The 16,625-nt window shown below is 30.4% G+C and overlaps 1 protein-coding gene across 1 annotated transcript; it reads left to right on the top strand.

The window, feature by feature from the left end:
* The first annotated feature begins 6,746 nt into the window (after positions 1 to 6,746).
* Positions 6,747 to 16,013, top strand: LOC141345430 (estrogen-related receptor gamma-like). Its single transcript, XM_073850283.1, has 7 exons — positions 6,747 to 6,831; positions 7,564 to 7,958; positions 9,101 to 9,217; positions 11,853 to 11,963; positions 12,180 to 12,341; positions 12,443 to 12,712; positions 15,301 to 16,013. Exons 1-7 carry the CDS (start codon positions 6,776 to 6,778, stop codon positions 15,543 to 15,545), a joined length of 1,356 nt encoding a protein of 451 aa, XP_073706384.1. The 5' UTR covers positions 6,747 to 6,775; the 3' UTR covers positions 15,546 to 16,013.
* Positions 16,014 to 16,625: the final 612 nt, after the last annotated feature.

The following is a 16,625-nucleotide window of genomic DNA, read 5'->3' as shown; positions in this document are numbered from 1 at the left end:
ATGACCTCCTTAAATGCCCTGCTCTTTAACGGGGAGTGTTGCTCAGCTCGTCTCTACAGAATCCTTTACAGCTGCTCAAGAGTGTTAATACTGGGTGAAATACATGTCCACTGAAGGATTTTCATTTGTGCATTGATAAAGCACAACTCCCTCACACCTTCAGCAATCACACATCCCTTTAAAAGTCCAATAAAAGTCACTGTGGGAACTTGGCATTTCTCACTGTACTCCTCCTCTAGCAACACCATAACATTTTGGATGCTTTTGGATCCAAAATGATTGACTTGGTATCTTATGACCAGAGTATGAATTCCTAGAAGTCTATATTTTGTAAATATGGGCCTTAGAAAAGGTTAAGTGAGATATTGTGCTGTGACTACAGTAGGTAATTCCAGTGGAGACAACAAACACGCATGTCACTTCTGCAGGCTGTGTCGAACTCTGTGAGATAAAGTATTACTCTTTTCATAGCTTTTGCCTGCTCTGAGACACTTCTCCAGCTCTTTTTCTAGCAAAAATTCACTTATCACTAAATGAAAACTTAAAGTGAAGGCCTGATTATTTCAGGAGCCTTGTCACAATTCCATTGTTTTTGAATGTCGGTGTTACTTTTGTTATATTTTCACACTTAAAACAATAATTTAGTATTCCTCTTGTACCACTTTTATGCTAAGAAATAAGTCACTTGGCAGTTCTCTCCCAAGTGGTTTTTATTGTTGTCAGCATGAAGTCAGAGTAGGATTCAGTAGGCTATATAACACTTTTAATTGTCAGGAAATTACTTTTCTTTAAAGGTTTTGGCTCAATATATTTACTGTTGATCAAAAATTGCCTTAAACCTAATATATACATATATATATATTTAGTAATTTTCAGGAGGGTCTACTTATTTCTGTAACACATTATTTTATCACTTTGATAAGAAAATCTAATTTTCCTGAATAATTTTGACATTCTTCTTTGGTAATTGATCAAGCAGGCTTGTTGGAACATTATATCTCCATAGAACCCTAACATGTCTTCTAAGTAAAGAGTAATTGCTGAATTTGTTAAGTTTTAGAGGGGGTGTACTTATTTATGCTCTGCACTATTTATTTTAAATATTTTATTTTATTTCAGTTAAAGTTTATTTCTAATAATGCAAGGTTTTTAATTTTAAAGTTTTAGTCATTTTGTGCTTTTGTTATTTTTATTAGTTGTTTATATATATATATATATATATATATATATATATATATATATATATAGTTTTTATTCATTTTATTCATTTTTAGTACATCAATTTAAATTAAATAAAAATGAGAAATGTTTATATTTTTTTTATTATTTATTTATTTCTAATAATGCAAGTTATTTTTATTTTGTGTTTGTCATTTTTATTATAATTTTTTTAATATATCTACAGATTTTATTCATTTTTATTCCAATTTTAGTTATTTTAGTACATTAACTTCAAACTAAATAAAAATTTGAATTTTTTAAATATTTTATTTTATTCCAGATAAAGTTTAATTTATTTGTAAAAATGCATGTTTGCATTTTTTTTATTTTAACATTTTTGTAAGTTTGTGCTTTTGTCATTTTTATTAGTATTTTTTATATATATATCTATAAAGTTTTTATTCATTTTTATTCCAGTTTTAGTTATTTTAGTAATTTAGAAATTTTGTTTTTTAAATATTTTATTTTATTTCAGTTAAAGTTTATTTTATTTCTAATAACACGTTTTTATTTTTATTTTAAAATGTTAGTCATTTTGTGCTTTTTTATTAGTTGTTATAATAAATCTATAAGTGTGTTTATTTATTTATGTTTGATTGTTTGTTTGTTTTAGTCAACTATGATCTTGCAAATATACAAGGAAACCCAGATGAATGATTAGGTATACATTGCCCTGGATTGCAGGATGGATCATTTATATTTATATATTTAATAATCAAAAGAGGGCTCCAAATATTGCTTTTGGACAGCAGAGTCTAAGATTTTATTTACTAATTTTTAATAAATATATTAAAAACAAACAAAACAAAGAAAGAGGCATCTTTCTAAAAAGATTACAATGAATAATAAACATTGCTGCACTATTTCTAGGTCACTAATCAAATTGGTGACATTGATCATGTGACTCTATGGACAGACACTCAGATGTTGTTCTTCCACTGAAGCATAAAATGGCTGTCAGGTTGGACACAAACTTGTGGAGTTCAACCTGTCAACTTTTCACTGAAATTGTGCTGATAATATTCTTTGTATATTTATACTGTACATGACACTAGAAAATGTATCTCTTAATAATGAGGTACTGCATGTAATAAGGTTATGCAGACATAAGCATGATTGCATCACCGTGTGTGAGACAGACATGGTTATGATTGTCATATAGGTCACTGGAGTACAAACTGTGCAGCTGAATATTGAGCCTCAGCAGTTTTCAGGCATCATGGCTGCATCACATGTTATCCTGCATCTGCACAAATCCTGACCTACTGACTGAACATCCACAGCCGTGATCCAAATCTGACCGGTACCAGAAATAAACATGTGTAGACAGTGTCAGATGCATTCATTTGGATCACTATTGAAATTCAGCTTTAACAAACTGCAACAGATTAGAATAAACCAGTGCAATTTTCTAGTAACATTTTACATTTTACTTATTATAGTTAACTTAAACTAAAAACATTTTATAAAATAAACTAAAATAAAATAAAACATACTTAATTTCATGTAGTTGCTTTTCTCATTTTCATATAGTTTACCTAGATGCACTAAAATTAAAAACTAAAACTGATATAAAAATTAATAAAAACTACATAGACATATTTTAAAAACCTAATAAAATCACAAATCACAACTAAATCACATATTAAAATATTTGATTAAAATTGAAATAAAACTTCTAGTTTTTAGTTAGTTCTAGTGTTTATTAATCTTTGCAAATGTTAATTTTGACTTTTAACAAGACATAAAAAATTAATAAAATAGAATTAAAATAAATAAAATACAAATAAAAATGAATAAACTACATAGACATTTAAAAAGGTAATTAAATTTAAAACAACTTTACTTATTAAAATATTAATAAAACTATAAAACTCAATAATAAATAAAAAATTACATTAACAATAAACAACACTTCTACAGTAATTATTAATCTTTGCAAATGTTAATTTAATAATACATACAAATTAATTAAATTAAATTAAATTAAAATTAATAAAAAAAAACAAAAAAAATGGAAACTACATTTTAGACATATTTAAAAAAGCGAATAAAAAAAATCACAAAAACACAATGAAATTACTTAACAATAAACTTTACAATAAACAATACTTCTACAGTAATTATTAATCTTTGCAAATGTTAATTTATATGTTAATAATACATAAAAATGTATTAAATAAAATCAAATGAATAAATACAATAAAAATGACTGAAAACTACATAGACATTTAAAAAGCTAATAAAATCACATAAACACACAATTACTTGAAATAAAATATGAATATTTTAATATTAAAACTATGATACCATCTCAATAATCAAATAAGATTACATGAACTAACAATAAACAATAATTTTGCAGTACTTATTAATCTTTGAAAATGTGAATTTCGACATTTAATAATACATAAAAAGTTAATAATACATAAAAATGTAATTAATAAAATAAAATGAATAAAAACTACATAGCTAAAAAGCTAATAAAAATCACAAAAACACAACAAAATTACTTATTAAAATAATAACTACAATCTCAATAAAATAAGATTACATAAACTAACAATAAACAATACTTCTACAGTAATTATTAATCTTTGTAAATGTTAATTTTGACATTTAATGATACTTACAAATTAATGAAATAAAATGTAATTAATAAAATAAAAAATTAATGCAAACTATTTAAAAAAAGCTAATAAACTTACAAAAATACAACAAAATTACTGAAATATTAATAAAAACTAAAATACTATCTCAATAATAAAATACGATTACATGAACTAACAATAAACAATACTTCTGCAATAATTATTAATCTTTGTGTATATAATTTTGTGTATAATAATACACATTTAGATCAAAAGTTGTATATTTTAACATTAGTTAATGCACTGTGACCTAACTTGAACAATTAATGTTTTATATTAATTAATTAATTGCAATATTGTAATTTATTAATTGTAATAAAATAATAAAAGGTGTAGAAAATGCACTGTATTGTTAGTTTACGTTAGCCAATGTTTTAACTAATATTAACAAATTAGACCTTATTGCAAAGTGTTACTAATTGCCTCTCTCAAAAACCAGTTAACATGCAGTACTTCTACTAATCTACTAGAATAGTTTACTGTAGTAGCTGAATTAGAATAAGCATTCAAATTAAAATATTCTTTAACTGTACAGTCGTGGCCAAAAGTTTTGAGAATTACATAACTATTGGAAATTAGAAAAGTTGCTGCTTAAGTTTGTATAATAGCAATTTGCATATACTCCAGAATGATATGAAGAGTGATCAGATGAATTGCATAGTCTTTCTTTGCCATGAAAATTAACTTAATCCCGAAAAAACTTTCCACTGCATTTCATTGCTGTCATTAAACGACCTGCTGAGATTATTTCAGTAATCGTCTTGTTAACTCAGGTGAGAATGTTGACGAGCACAAGGCTGGAGATCATTATGTCAGGCTGATTGGGTTAGAATGGCAGACTTGACATGTTAAAAGGAGGGTAATGCTTGAAATCATTGTTCTTCCATTGTTAACCATGGTGACCTGCAAAGAAACGCGTGCAGCCATCATTGCGTTGCATAAAAATGGCTTCACAGGCAAGGATATTGTGGCTACTACGATTGCACCTAAATCAACAATTTATAGGATCATCAAGAACTTCAAGGAAAGAGGTTCAATTCTTGTTAAGAAGGCTTCCGGGCATCCAAGAAAGTCCAGCAAGCACCAGGATCGTCTCCTAAAGAGGATTCAGTTGCGGGATCGGAGTGCCACCAGTGCAGAGCTTGCTCAGGAATGGCAGCAGGCAGGTGTGAGCGCATCTACACGCACAGCGAGGCCAAGACTTTTGGAAGATGGCCTGGTGTCAAGAAGGGCAGCAAAGAAGCCACTTCTCTCCAAAAAAAACATCAGGGACAGGTTGATCTTCTGCAAAAAGTATGGCGAATGGACTGCTGAGGACTGGGGCAAAGTCATATTCTCCGATGAAGCCTCTTTCCGATTGTTTGGGGCATCTAGAAAAAGCCTTGTCCGGAGAAGAAAAGGTGAGCGCTACCATCAGTCCTGTGTCATGCCAACAGTAAAGCATCCTGAGACCATTCATGTGTGGGGTTGCTTCTCATCCAAGGGAGTGGGCTCACTCACAATTTTGCCCAAAAACACAGCCATGAATAAAGAATGGTACCAAAACACCCTCCAACAGCAACTTCTTCCAACAATCCAACAACAGTTTGGTGAAGAACAATGCATTTTCCAGCACGATGGAGCACCGTGCCATAAGGCAAAAGTGATAACTAAGTGGCTCGGGGAACAAAACGTTGAAATTTTGGGTCCATGGCCTGGAAACTCCCCAGATCTTAATCCCATTGAGAACTTGTGGTCAATCCTCAAGAGGCGGGTGGACAAACAAAAACCCACTAATTCTGACAAACTCCAAGAAGTGATTATGAAAGAATGGGTTGCTATCAGTCAGGATTTGGCCCAGAAGTTGATTGAGAGCATGCCCAGTCGAATTGCAGAGGTCCTGAAAAAGAAGGGCCAACACTGCAAATACTGACTCTTTGCATAAATGTCATGTAATTGTCGATAAAAGCCTTTGAAACGTATGAAGCGCTTGTAATTATATTTCAGTACATCACAGAAACAACTGAAACAAAGATCTAAAAGCAGTTGAGCAGCAAACTTTGTGAAAACTAAAATTTGTGTCATTCTCAAAACTTTTGGCCACGACTGTACACTGATGTGGACTAAATACCAATCAATGATTCGGGTAGCATTTGATTGGTCTGAAACTAGCCAAGATCCTCTAGTTCCAGCATAGAGAGCTCAAATTAGAGTCTGTTTTGAGCGTCAACAATGGAGGCAGAAACAAGGAAATGAAGCAGATTTGATGTGGCGGGAGTGGTTTGTTGGTGTTTGCAGCCAACTGCAGATAAGAATGTCTTTATATTTATTTACATACAACAAAGGGTCTCGTCACTGTGGAAAATGGATTAAAATGGGGGGACAAATGGAATAAAAATGTAAAAATTAAGTACTGAAGTCTACTCGAAAGCATTCCATAAATACGTTGCTGTATAAAAACAAGTGATAAAATAAAGGTTCCAAAAGGGTGTTTTTGCACTAATACCATAGATTCATAGAAGAACCATCTTTCAGTAAACAGTTCCTGAAAAGAACCATTTTGAAGAACACCTTTTTCAGCCATAAAGAACCTTTTCTGCATTTGAAAGGTTCCATGGATGTTTAAGGTTCTTCACAGAGCCATTGATGCCAATAAAGAACCTTTATTTTTAAGTGTTGGCCGTCTTGTATTGTCGATTTTAAGGATTTGACCTGTCAGTTATGAGAGCCCATCAATAGGGTTTTAATCAGCATGCATCTGGATTAGACGCCTGTCCCGCCCACCGCCGCGCATCACTTACATAAACCTGCAGCTCTGCAGCTCCTGCTCAGTATGCAGCTCCATTCCCTCCCTGCATCTCCTTCGCTTGTCTCCCTCCCATCATCAGACATTTCACACGCACAATCCCTGGGGAACAGTAGTTATGGACCTGAAAGAGTTTTGCCTGAGTGAGAACTTCCAGTTTCTAAACCAGCACAAGTAAGCAGATCTATTACTGTTATAAATCAAAATGTCTTTTTTTATATATTACTTTTATACCTAAACTTTGTAGAAAGTGTTATCTTGTCATATGTGTTACATGTCACTTTATTAGTAAATAAATTTAAAAAGCAAAAATAACTTTTTGTGCAAGTTGTAACATTTGTAACTCTTTGATTTTACTAAAAATACCAGTCATGAAGCTTCAGTTTACAATTTTAATGGACCGTTTGCAGTGTGTAATATAATGACAAAGGACTGTTTAAACACTGCATGTCAGTGGAAATATATAAATTATGTTTTACTTTTAATTATATATCACAAATGTCCAATACAGTCACTATGCAATGTTATGAAGTTCTTTAAACTTCTTTAAAAAAAAAATACTGTTTCTAATCTCAACTGCTTACTGGCATGATGTTTTAAAGCTGTGCAGTTTGTGGCAGAAAGAAATTTGTACTGAATAAATTGGTAGCTTTCTGTAATAATGCATGGCTTAATAACTCAAAACCCTAAAAAGTAATTCATTAATATCTTAAAAAGTTTTTTATAAATGTTGTATTTGCTTAACAGGGCAGTAGTCGTACCAAAAACGAATTTACCTCACATTTACAAACCGTTAAAAAGTCATGATAAATAAGACTAATGAAAGCTATAGACCTCTTATAATTCACCATAAATGTAGTTAAAAGACAAACTAACACTTTTTAAACTCGCTTCACCTCATATCAGTCTTTTGGATCCGTCCACCTCTGATGACCCTCCGTCCCCGACCGATGCGCCGGTCAAAGCCGACCCGCTGAGCCCCTCGTTCGGCTTGGACAGCAGCGCGACCCCCTTCAGCCCCGGCAGTACTTCAGACAGCAGCGGGTACAGTGTTTTCTCCGGGAACCCGTCTCTCAACCCGGACTCTCCAGTTAGTTCCAGCTCCATTTCAAGCAGCAGCGCTCCGACTCTCTTCCACCCAGTCGGTCACACAGAGTCCCTGCTCAGCTGCGACTACATCCCGTCCCTGAACCCCGGGCCCAAGCGCTTGTGTCTGGTGTGCGGAGACTTCGCGTCCGGCTATCACTACGGCGTCGCGTCGTGTGAGGCATGCAAGGCCTTCTTCAAAAGAACCATTCAAGGTAAGGACTGCAGCCTCAGAACATTACTCATATAACTTTTTAATGGAAGTTCTTTGAATGAACTTAAATAAGTTGAATAAAAAAGATAAATTAATTAATTTATTGTTTGTTAGATGTATGTGTATGTCTATGTTTCAATCTTTTTAATTATACAAATATAAATGTACTTATTTAGACAACAAAAAAAAAAAAAAAAAAAAAAAACACGTAGATCTCCATGTTTAATTGTATATTGTTTATTAATGACTTAGTGTTCAAGTGTGTGAGAGAGAGGCTTATGGTGCATTTTTAAAGCAGCAGTTATGTTAATGAATGCAATGATCAATATGACACAGGTTAACTGTCTGTCTGACATTGATTTGTGTGTGAATACTCAGTGTGCTTCTGTTTTAATCAAAGCATCTCGTCAAATAGGGCGTCTTTAAATAATAACTAATTTATTTTTTTGTAAACCTTTGTAAAGGCTTCTGATGGAAGCAGATGGAGGGTTTTTATTGGCTTTGGCCTTGGGCAGACAGAGCACAAGTGTGTGTTAACATATCAATATATTGATGAAGTGTTCAATCACATAATGGATGCTCTAATACCACAGTCTTGTCCAGCGTCGTGTTTTGGACAAATCTATTGATCAGCCTTAACCATGGAAATTCCAGGATTTTCATCTCTGGCCATTAATGAGTGTTGAACTGTCGTCAATACGCTCGCCTCTGGGAAAACGCTAACTTTCTACCTCTTGCCATGATTATTAAATTATGAGGCGGTGCAAATCAATAATTGAACTCTGTCTGGACTCCTATGGATTTCTGTGTGAAAGCTCAGCTTGTGAAGCGTGGAACTAATGGACTTTATGTTTGATTAAACAAATATGATGGATAAATCTCACTTAGTGGAGCTACAGCTCTCAGTATTACAGTATACAACTGTGTGAAGAGAAATAAATTGTTGAAGTTAAATGTGCTTTGATACATCGAGTTGTGCTGCTCAAATGGGGCAACATGCGTTCGAATCCATATTGCTGTTTCCACTGTCCCGCTTTGCTATTTTATTTTTCTCTGAATAAAAAAAAGTGTTAACAGGTCAAATAGGAAAAAAAGTAAAATATATGTCCATTGTAAATATGGTGTGGTTTGTTGTTGTTTTAGGAAACATTGAGTACAGCTGTCCGGTGGTGAATGACTGTGAGATCACTAAGAGACGGAGGAAATCATGCCAAGCATGTCGTTTCCAGAAGTGCCTGCGTGCCGGCATGATGAGAGAGGGTGAGTACTTCTGAAACCTGAGACAGATGCTTTAGGATTTCTAAAACTGAAACAATGTTCCAGTTTGACCTTTATTTTATCTTTAGATGTTTGCATTGCACGGCTAAAAATAACTTACGTCCGTAAATGCCTACAGTAGGATCCAAAAAGACTGAGTCCACTAATGAAAAAGCTTCTGTTTCGTATTTTTAAGTAAATTCAAATGATATTAGCAGCATAATATTTTGATTGAATATCACACTAAGTAATAATTATCAGATAAGAGTGTCAAAATGATGACCGAAAGTCATAATTATGTTGAATTTTAAAAATATTTATTATTATTATTATATGAAATTATGACAAACTAATTCAAAATTAGGTTGGGATTATGAGATAAAAAGAGATAAAGGTCATAACATAAAATGTTGAAATTATGAAAGGCTAATTCAAAGTTAAGTTGACATTATGAAATAAACCAGATACAAGTCAAAATTATGAGATAAAAAAAGTTGAAATTGTGATATACTGAGTAATAATTATCAGATAAGAGTGTCAAAATGATGACAAAAAGTCATAATTATGTAGAATATTTTAAAAAATTAGGTTGAAATTATTAAATAAAATAGACAAAAGTCAAAATTATTAGGTTGACATCATGACATACAAGTTGAAATAATAGCAAAAAATCGAAATTGTGATGTTCTAAGTAATAATGATCAGAAAAGAGTGTCAATTATGACATAAAATTTGAAATTTTGACAGATTAATTCAAAATTAAGTCGATATTCTGAAATAAAATAGATAAAAATCAAAATTATAAGAAAAAAATTGAAATTATGATTTTAAAAGTCAAAAATATGAAAAAATTGAAATCATGACATACAAGTTGAAATAATAGCTAAAAGTCGAAATTGTGATGTACTAAGTATTAACTATCAGATAAGAGTGTCAAAATTGCAATTATGACAGATTAATTCAAAATGTCAAAATGGTTGTCTGTTATATACTGTACTGTTATAATTATCAGATAAGAATGTCAAAAATTGACGAAAGGTCTTAATTATGACATAAAAAGTCAAAATTATGACAAACTAATTTAATATTAAGTTGAAATTATGACAAAAGTCAAAATTATGAGATAAAAAATGATGGCATAAAAATTCATAATTACGACATAAGTCGAAATTGACATACCAAGTCAAAATTATTACTTTGAAAATCTCAATTATGGTACACTATGGTCATAATTATAACATAAAAAGGCAAAATTGTGACGAACTCATTTGAAATTAAGTTGAAATTATGAGAAAAAAAAGAGGAAAAAAGTCAAAATTATGATTAAAAAGGTGAAATTATTATTAAAAAAGTAAAATAAATATGATGTACTAAGTCAAAATTGACATATTAAGTCAAAATTATTACTTTAAAATCACAATTATGGTGCACTAAGTCATAAGTATGAAACAAAAAGTTAAAATAAAATTATCAGATAAGAGTGTCAAAATTATGACAAAAAAAAATCTTAATTATGACATAAAAAGTGGAAATTATGACAAACCATTTCAAAATAAAGTCAAAATTATGAGATATAAAAAGTTTAAATTATAGCATAAAAGTCATAATTATGCCATAAAAAGAAATTGACATACTAAGTCAAAAATCTAAATTATGGTGCACTATTAAGTCATAATTTCGAGATAAAAAGTTGAAATCATGACATACAAGTTGAAATAATAACAAGAAGTCGAAATTATGATGTACTAAGTAGTAATTATCAGATAAGAGTAATCAAAATTATGACAAAAAGTCTTAATTATGACATAAAAAGTGGAAATTATTGCATAAAAAGTCATAATTATGCCATAAGTCAAAATTGACAAACTAAGTCAAAAATCACAATTATGGTGCAAAAGTCTTAATTATGACATAAAAAGTGGACATTTTGACAAACTAATTAAAAAAATTAGGTAAAGTTATGACAAACTATTTAAAAATTAAATTGAAATTATGAGATAAAAAGGAAAAAAGTCAAAATTATGAGATAAAAAGTTGAAATTATAGCATAAACTCATAATTGCCTGAAAATTATAGTGCAAAAGTCTTAATTATGACATAAAAAGTGGAAATTATGACAAACTAATTAAAAAAAAAATAGGTAAAATTATGACAAACTATTTAAAAATGAAATTGAAATTATGAGATAAAGTGAAAAAAAGTCCAAATGATGAGATAAAAAATTGAAATTATAGCATAAAGTCATAATTGACAATTATAGTGCAAAAGTTTTGGAAATTATGACAAACTAATTTATGAGTTAAAAGTAAAAACATATTGTGGCTTATAAAATTTTGGCTTAAGGTCATAATTTTCTTTTTATCTCCTAATTATGTTTTTATGTCAGAATTTTGACTTTTAAAGTAATAATTATGACTCAGTATGTTGTTATTATAACTTTTAAAGGCCCTATTTCTGCCTTGCCAAAGTGATTTTCTTTTTTTGCTTATGTGGTGGATATGGGCTTTCATACATTTGGACACAGTTGATATTTTTTAGTAAAGCTGTTTTGACAAGAGTAATGAACACATGTATAACTTAGCAGTAAGAACACAGTAATATTTATTTATCTTATAATTTTCCGTGTGTGTGTGTTCAGGTGTGCGTATGGATCGCGTGAGAGGAGGCCGACAAAAGTATAAGCGCAGAGTGGATTCAGCGCTTTCTCTCTTCACCAAAACACCTTACGCTCATCCCAGCAAACCAGTTCGTAAGTCTCACCACATACTGTACATGCTAACAGATTTCATTCAAGTTGTAGACTATTTCACAAAGCTTAATATGACCAAAAATAGCTGAGGACATGAGCACGAAGCCCAGCATTAGAAACTGTCATCAGTGGATTATGAATGCTTGAGGATTTAACCTGATTAAGGGTTTAACATTATCAATAAAGCACCCACAAGCATCATCTTTTCCTTTCCAGGAAACAAAGCGATCTCTCAGCTCCTCGTATCCGAACCGGCTCCTCTGAGAGCCACTCCGGACCCCATGACCCCTGACAGTGACCTTAAAACGCTGCTGACCTTATGTGACCTTTTAAACAGGGAGCTGCTGGTTATGATCGGCTGGGCAAAACACATACCAGGTACACAGCTGATTCAATGCTCTTATACTCAATACACTGTTCACTTTTCATCTGGATGTGCTGAATGAACTTAACTGTGATGTGCTGGTTTTGTTTTGCAGGTTTCACTGGCCTCTCGCTGGTGGATCAGATGGCGTTGCTCCAAAGCGGCTGGATGGAGACGCTGGTGTTGAACGTGGTTTGGCGATCTCAGGGTTCGGCCGACGAGCTTCATTTCGCGGAGAACCTGCGACTGAACGAGAGTCAGAGCAGAGCCGCAGGACTGCATGATCTCTACACGGCACTGAGACATCTGACCTCCAAATACCAGCAGATGGGCCTGAATCAGGAGGAGGTGGTCACTCTCAAAGCCATGGCTCTGGCCAACTCAGGTATACATATATATGTACTTGAATTACTGCATTAATTATTTAATGAAAGAATTTATTATAATATTGTAATATTGTGTAGGTAATGAATAATACAATATTTTTTCGATTATATTATATTATATTATATTATGTTATAGGCCTATATACAAAAACACATTATAAAATATTAATTAATTAATATAGCACCTTATATTATTCATTACTACATCTTTTGAATTGTTTAAGCTTAAAAGTTTAAGCTTTATAATCAGTAAAACAAAAATAATTGATGATATTATTATATTATTATTATCATTAGTAAAATATTATATCACTGAAAACCACAAATTGATTAAAGAATAAATAATTATATTATATTAAACTATGAATATATTATTATTATTATTATTATTATTAAAACTCATTACTAAAATATTATATTACAGGAAACCATCAATTAAATAAGGAGTTATATTTTATTATATTATTATAAATATAATACACTATATATATATATATATATATATATATATATATATATATATATATATATATATATATATATAATACATTAATTACTAAATTACTTATTACTAAAATATTGTATTACAGAAAACCACAAATTTATTAAATAATAATTATATTATATTATATTGTTATTATTATCAAAACTTATTACTAATATATTATATTATTACAGAAAACCACAAATATATTAAATAATTAGATGTTTTATTATTTTTTTATTTTTATTAATAAAACATTACTAAAATATTATATCACAGAAATTTGATTAAATAATTATATTATATTAAACTATTATTATTATTATTATTATTATAACTCATATATAACTAAAATATTATATTATTACAGAAAACCATAAAATAAATAATTAGTTATATTATATTTTATTATATTATATATATATAATACAATAATTACTAAATTACTAAAATATTATATTACACAAATTCATTAAATAATAATTATATTATATTATATTATATTATATTGTGTGTATATATATATATATATATATATATATAAACCACAAATTAATTATACAATTAGTTATATAATATTATATTGTATTATACATATAATATTATGTATTATATTTATTAATATCATTAACACTCATTACTAAAATATTGTTACAGAAAACCAAATGTATTAAATAATTAGTTATATTATATTTATATGAATTTTATTATTATTATTATTATTATTATTAAAACTAATTACTAAAATATTATTACATAAAACCACAATTATTATTAAATAATAAAATCATTTTATATTATTATATTATATTATATAATATATAAAATATTATAATATTATACCACCTTATATTATTTATCAATATTATATTATTGTTGTTCAAACTCATCACTAAAATATATTATTAGAGAAAACCACACATTTCATAAAAAATAAATAATTAGTTAGATAATATTAATAATAATACACATTAATAAAATATTATTTTACAGAAAACCACAAATGTATTACATAATAAATGATTATATTATATTATAAATGTATTATTATTATTATTATTTTAACTCGTTACTGAAATATTATATTACAGAAAGCCACAAATTCATTAAATAATAAATTATTAAATTATTATATTATATTATAAATATATATTATTAATATTATTAAAACTCATTACTAAAATATTATAATATTACGGAAAACCACAAAAAATAGATAGACATTATTATATTATATTATTAAAATATTTTATTACCAGTTAATAAAGAAAATATTATTTGTTAATATACCCTCTGAAATTAACACTTAAGTTATTAAATCTTAATAATCAGTAAAAAATATAATACAATCATGTATATTATTACAGAAAATTTATGAATCACAAAAAATAAAATAATAGTATATTATATATTAAATTATAATAACATTATTATACAAAACTAAGGTTACACTTTATTTTAAGGCGTCCTTGTTACAGTGCAATTATACATTTACAATACAAGTACTGAGTAATATTAATTAACTTCATGTACTTACTATATTGTTCAGGTTTAGGTTTAGGGTTACATGCATGCAATTGTTATTATAATAGTAAGTGCATGTAACGTGTAACAAGGTAAAGTGTAACTAATATAAAGCACTGAAGCAAAGTGTTCTGATCAAAAGATTTTTAAGATTGTCAGCAACAAATTCAGATTCAAATGTCAAAACTTTTGACTAGTGTATATATATGAAGTGGTTATGCGTTAACAAATTAAGTTCCATGGATTGCTTCAATTCCATCCATATCTTTTTCGTGTGACAAGAATCCGTTCTACTTCATGCTAGCTCCCATTTTTAATCTCAGACTCACTGGCCAAGAAAAAAAAAAAAAATCAATATGGATAGAGCAGTTCAGAGCACAGATCAATACATCCAAACGGACACCATTAGCCACGTCTCGCATCTGACCGCAGGCCGTTCAACACTGAGAAACTATTGTTTTTACTCTTGACACAGAAAATCTAAAGAGCGGAACCAAATGGACCTTGGCGAGTCCATTAAGCATTAACGATGGCCGACAAACGAGAGCCTTGTATGACCTTGCCGACGGTTTCTTTCAGACGCAGAGAACGTCGAGGGTGCAGAGGCCGTGCAGCGCTTCCAGGACGGGCTCCACGAGGCCCTGCAGGACTACGAGAGCAGCCAGCGTCCGTCTGACCCTCACCGCGCGGGACGGCTGCTCATGACGCTCCCGCTGCTGCGTCAGACGGCACACAGAGCCGTGCGCTGCTTCAGCCGGCTGCACACGGATGGACGCGTCCCCATGCACAAACTCTTCCTGGAGATGCTGGATGCCAAGATCTAAGGGACCAGGATGTTATAATAGAGCAGCTCAACCTTCTTGTGGAAATCAGGGCAGCGTCCAGTGTGACGCTTAATGCAGCTAAACCAGTCTGGCAGCTAAACTGCACTTGATGGCGAGAGGTTAATATCACTCTCTGTCTTTCACTATTTGATTTATATGAAATTCACATCATGAGATTATCATTTGATATGGTGTCGGCGATAGTTTAGGTGCAGTTTTTTAGTTTTCCATGATGGAACAATTTTTTCATTTTTTATTCTGTAGATGTTTGTCAAGTCTAGATTGGGGAATTTGGTTAATATTGAAGATGCAAAGCAGTTCCGGTGATCAGGATCGTAAACGGCCACACGAATAGTCTACAGTCCATTGTCAAGCTATTGAGCAATACGCCTTCTTATTTATTGTTTAATTTATTACAAATGCCATCTATCTGCTGTTATTTATATGGTAATAAATTATTTTTTGGAATTTTCCAGAGTGCTTTTTGTCCAGATTCTGAGATTTGAAAGACAAGAACTTTAAAAAGTTTACAATATATACAGCCCTCCAAAGGCAAAGCGCAGTAACTACGCATTTGGTCAAAATTGAGTTAAGGCTTAAAATGACTTTGTTTTGTCTTGTGGCAAAGTCTCCTGGTTCAATTTTGTCCCAGAGAAACGAGAGTGTTTCAGAGTAACAAGAGTGTCAACATGTTTGACTAGTTGGCGTAAAAACTTTAAAGGCATTTTTCTCAGTTTCAGTGTTGGCGTAGTTACTGCACTTTGCCTTTGGAGGGCAGTATATATTTATATTTATATTTATATATATATATATATATATATATATATATACATATATTTAAGCAATAAGGTACGAGAGGCCGTGCTGTATCATGAATAAATCAGGGCTGAAGGGCGTTGTTAGGCACGACACGAAGTGGAGTGCCTGCAACCCCTTCGGCCGTGATTTATTCATGATACAGCACGGCCTCAAGTACCTTATTGCTTTTATAAAACGGTTACCACACAATAAAAATATTAAAATCAAAAATATATATTAATTTATATATATTAAGTTGTATGTTTTCATAAAGTAAAATCA

This window comes from Garra rufa, chromosome 11 (assembly GCF_049309525.1).
Source record: "Garra rufa chromosome 11, GarRuf1.0, whole genome shotgun sequence".
Classification (NCBI taxonomy): Eukaryota; Metazoa; Chordata; class Actinopteri; order Cypriniformes; family Cyprinidae; genus Garra; species Garra rufa.
The sequence above is the reverse complement of the archived record's forward strand: the minus strand, read 5'-3'. Positions and strand labels throughout refer to the sequence as shown.

What these genes read in the sequence shown, in the direction of transcription:
- LOC141345430 (XM_073850283.1), top strand. Translation starts at nt 6,776, where the DNA reads ATGGACCTGAAAGAGTTTTGCCTGAGTGAGAACTTCCAGTTTCTAAAC. An exon ending in CAGTTTCTAAACCAGCACAA is followed by an intron (nt 6,832 to 7,563) that starts GTAAGCAGATCT and finishes ACCTCATATCAG; the next exon opens with TCTTTTGGATCCGTCCACCT. An exon ending in TCATCCCAGCAAACCAGTTC is followed by an intron (nt 11,964 to 12,179) that starts GTAAGTCTCACC and finishes TTTCCTTTCCAG; the next exon opens with GAAACAAAGCGATCTCTCAG.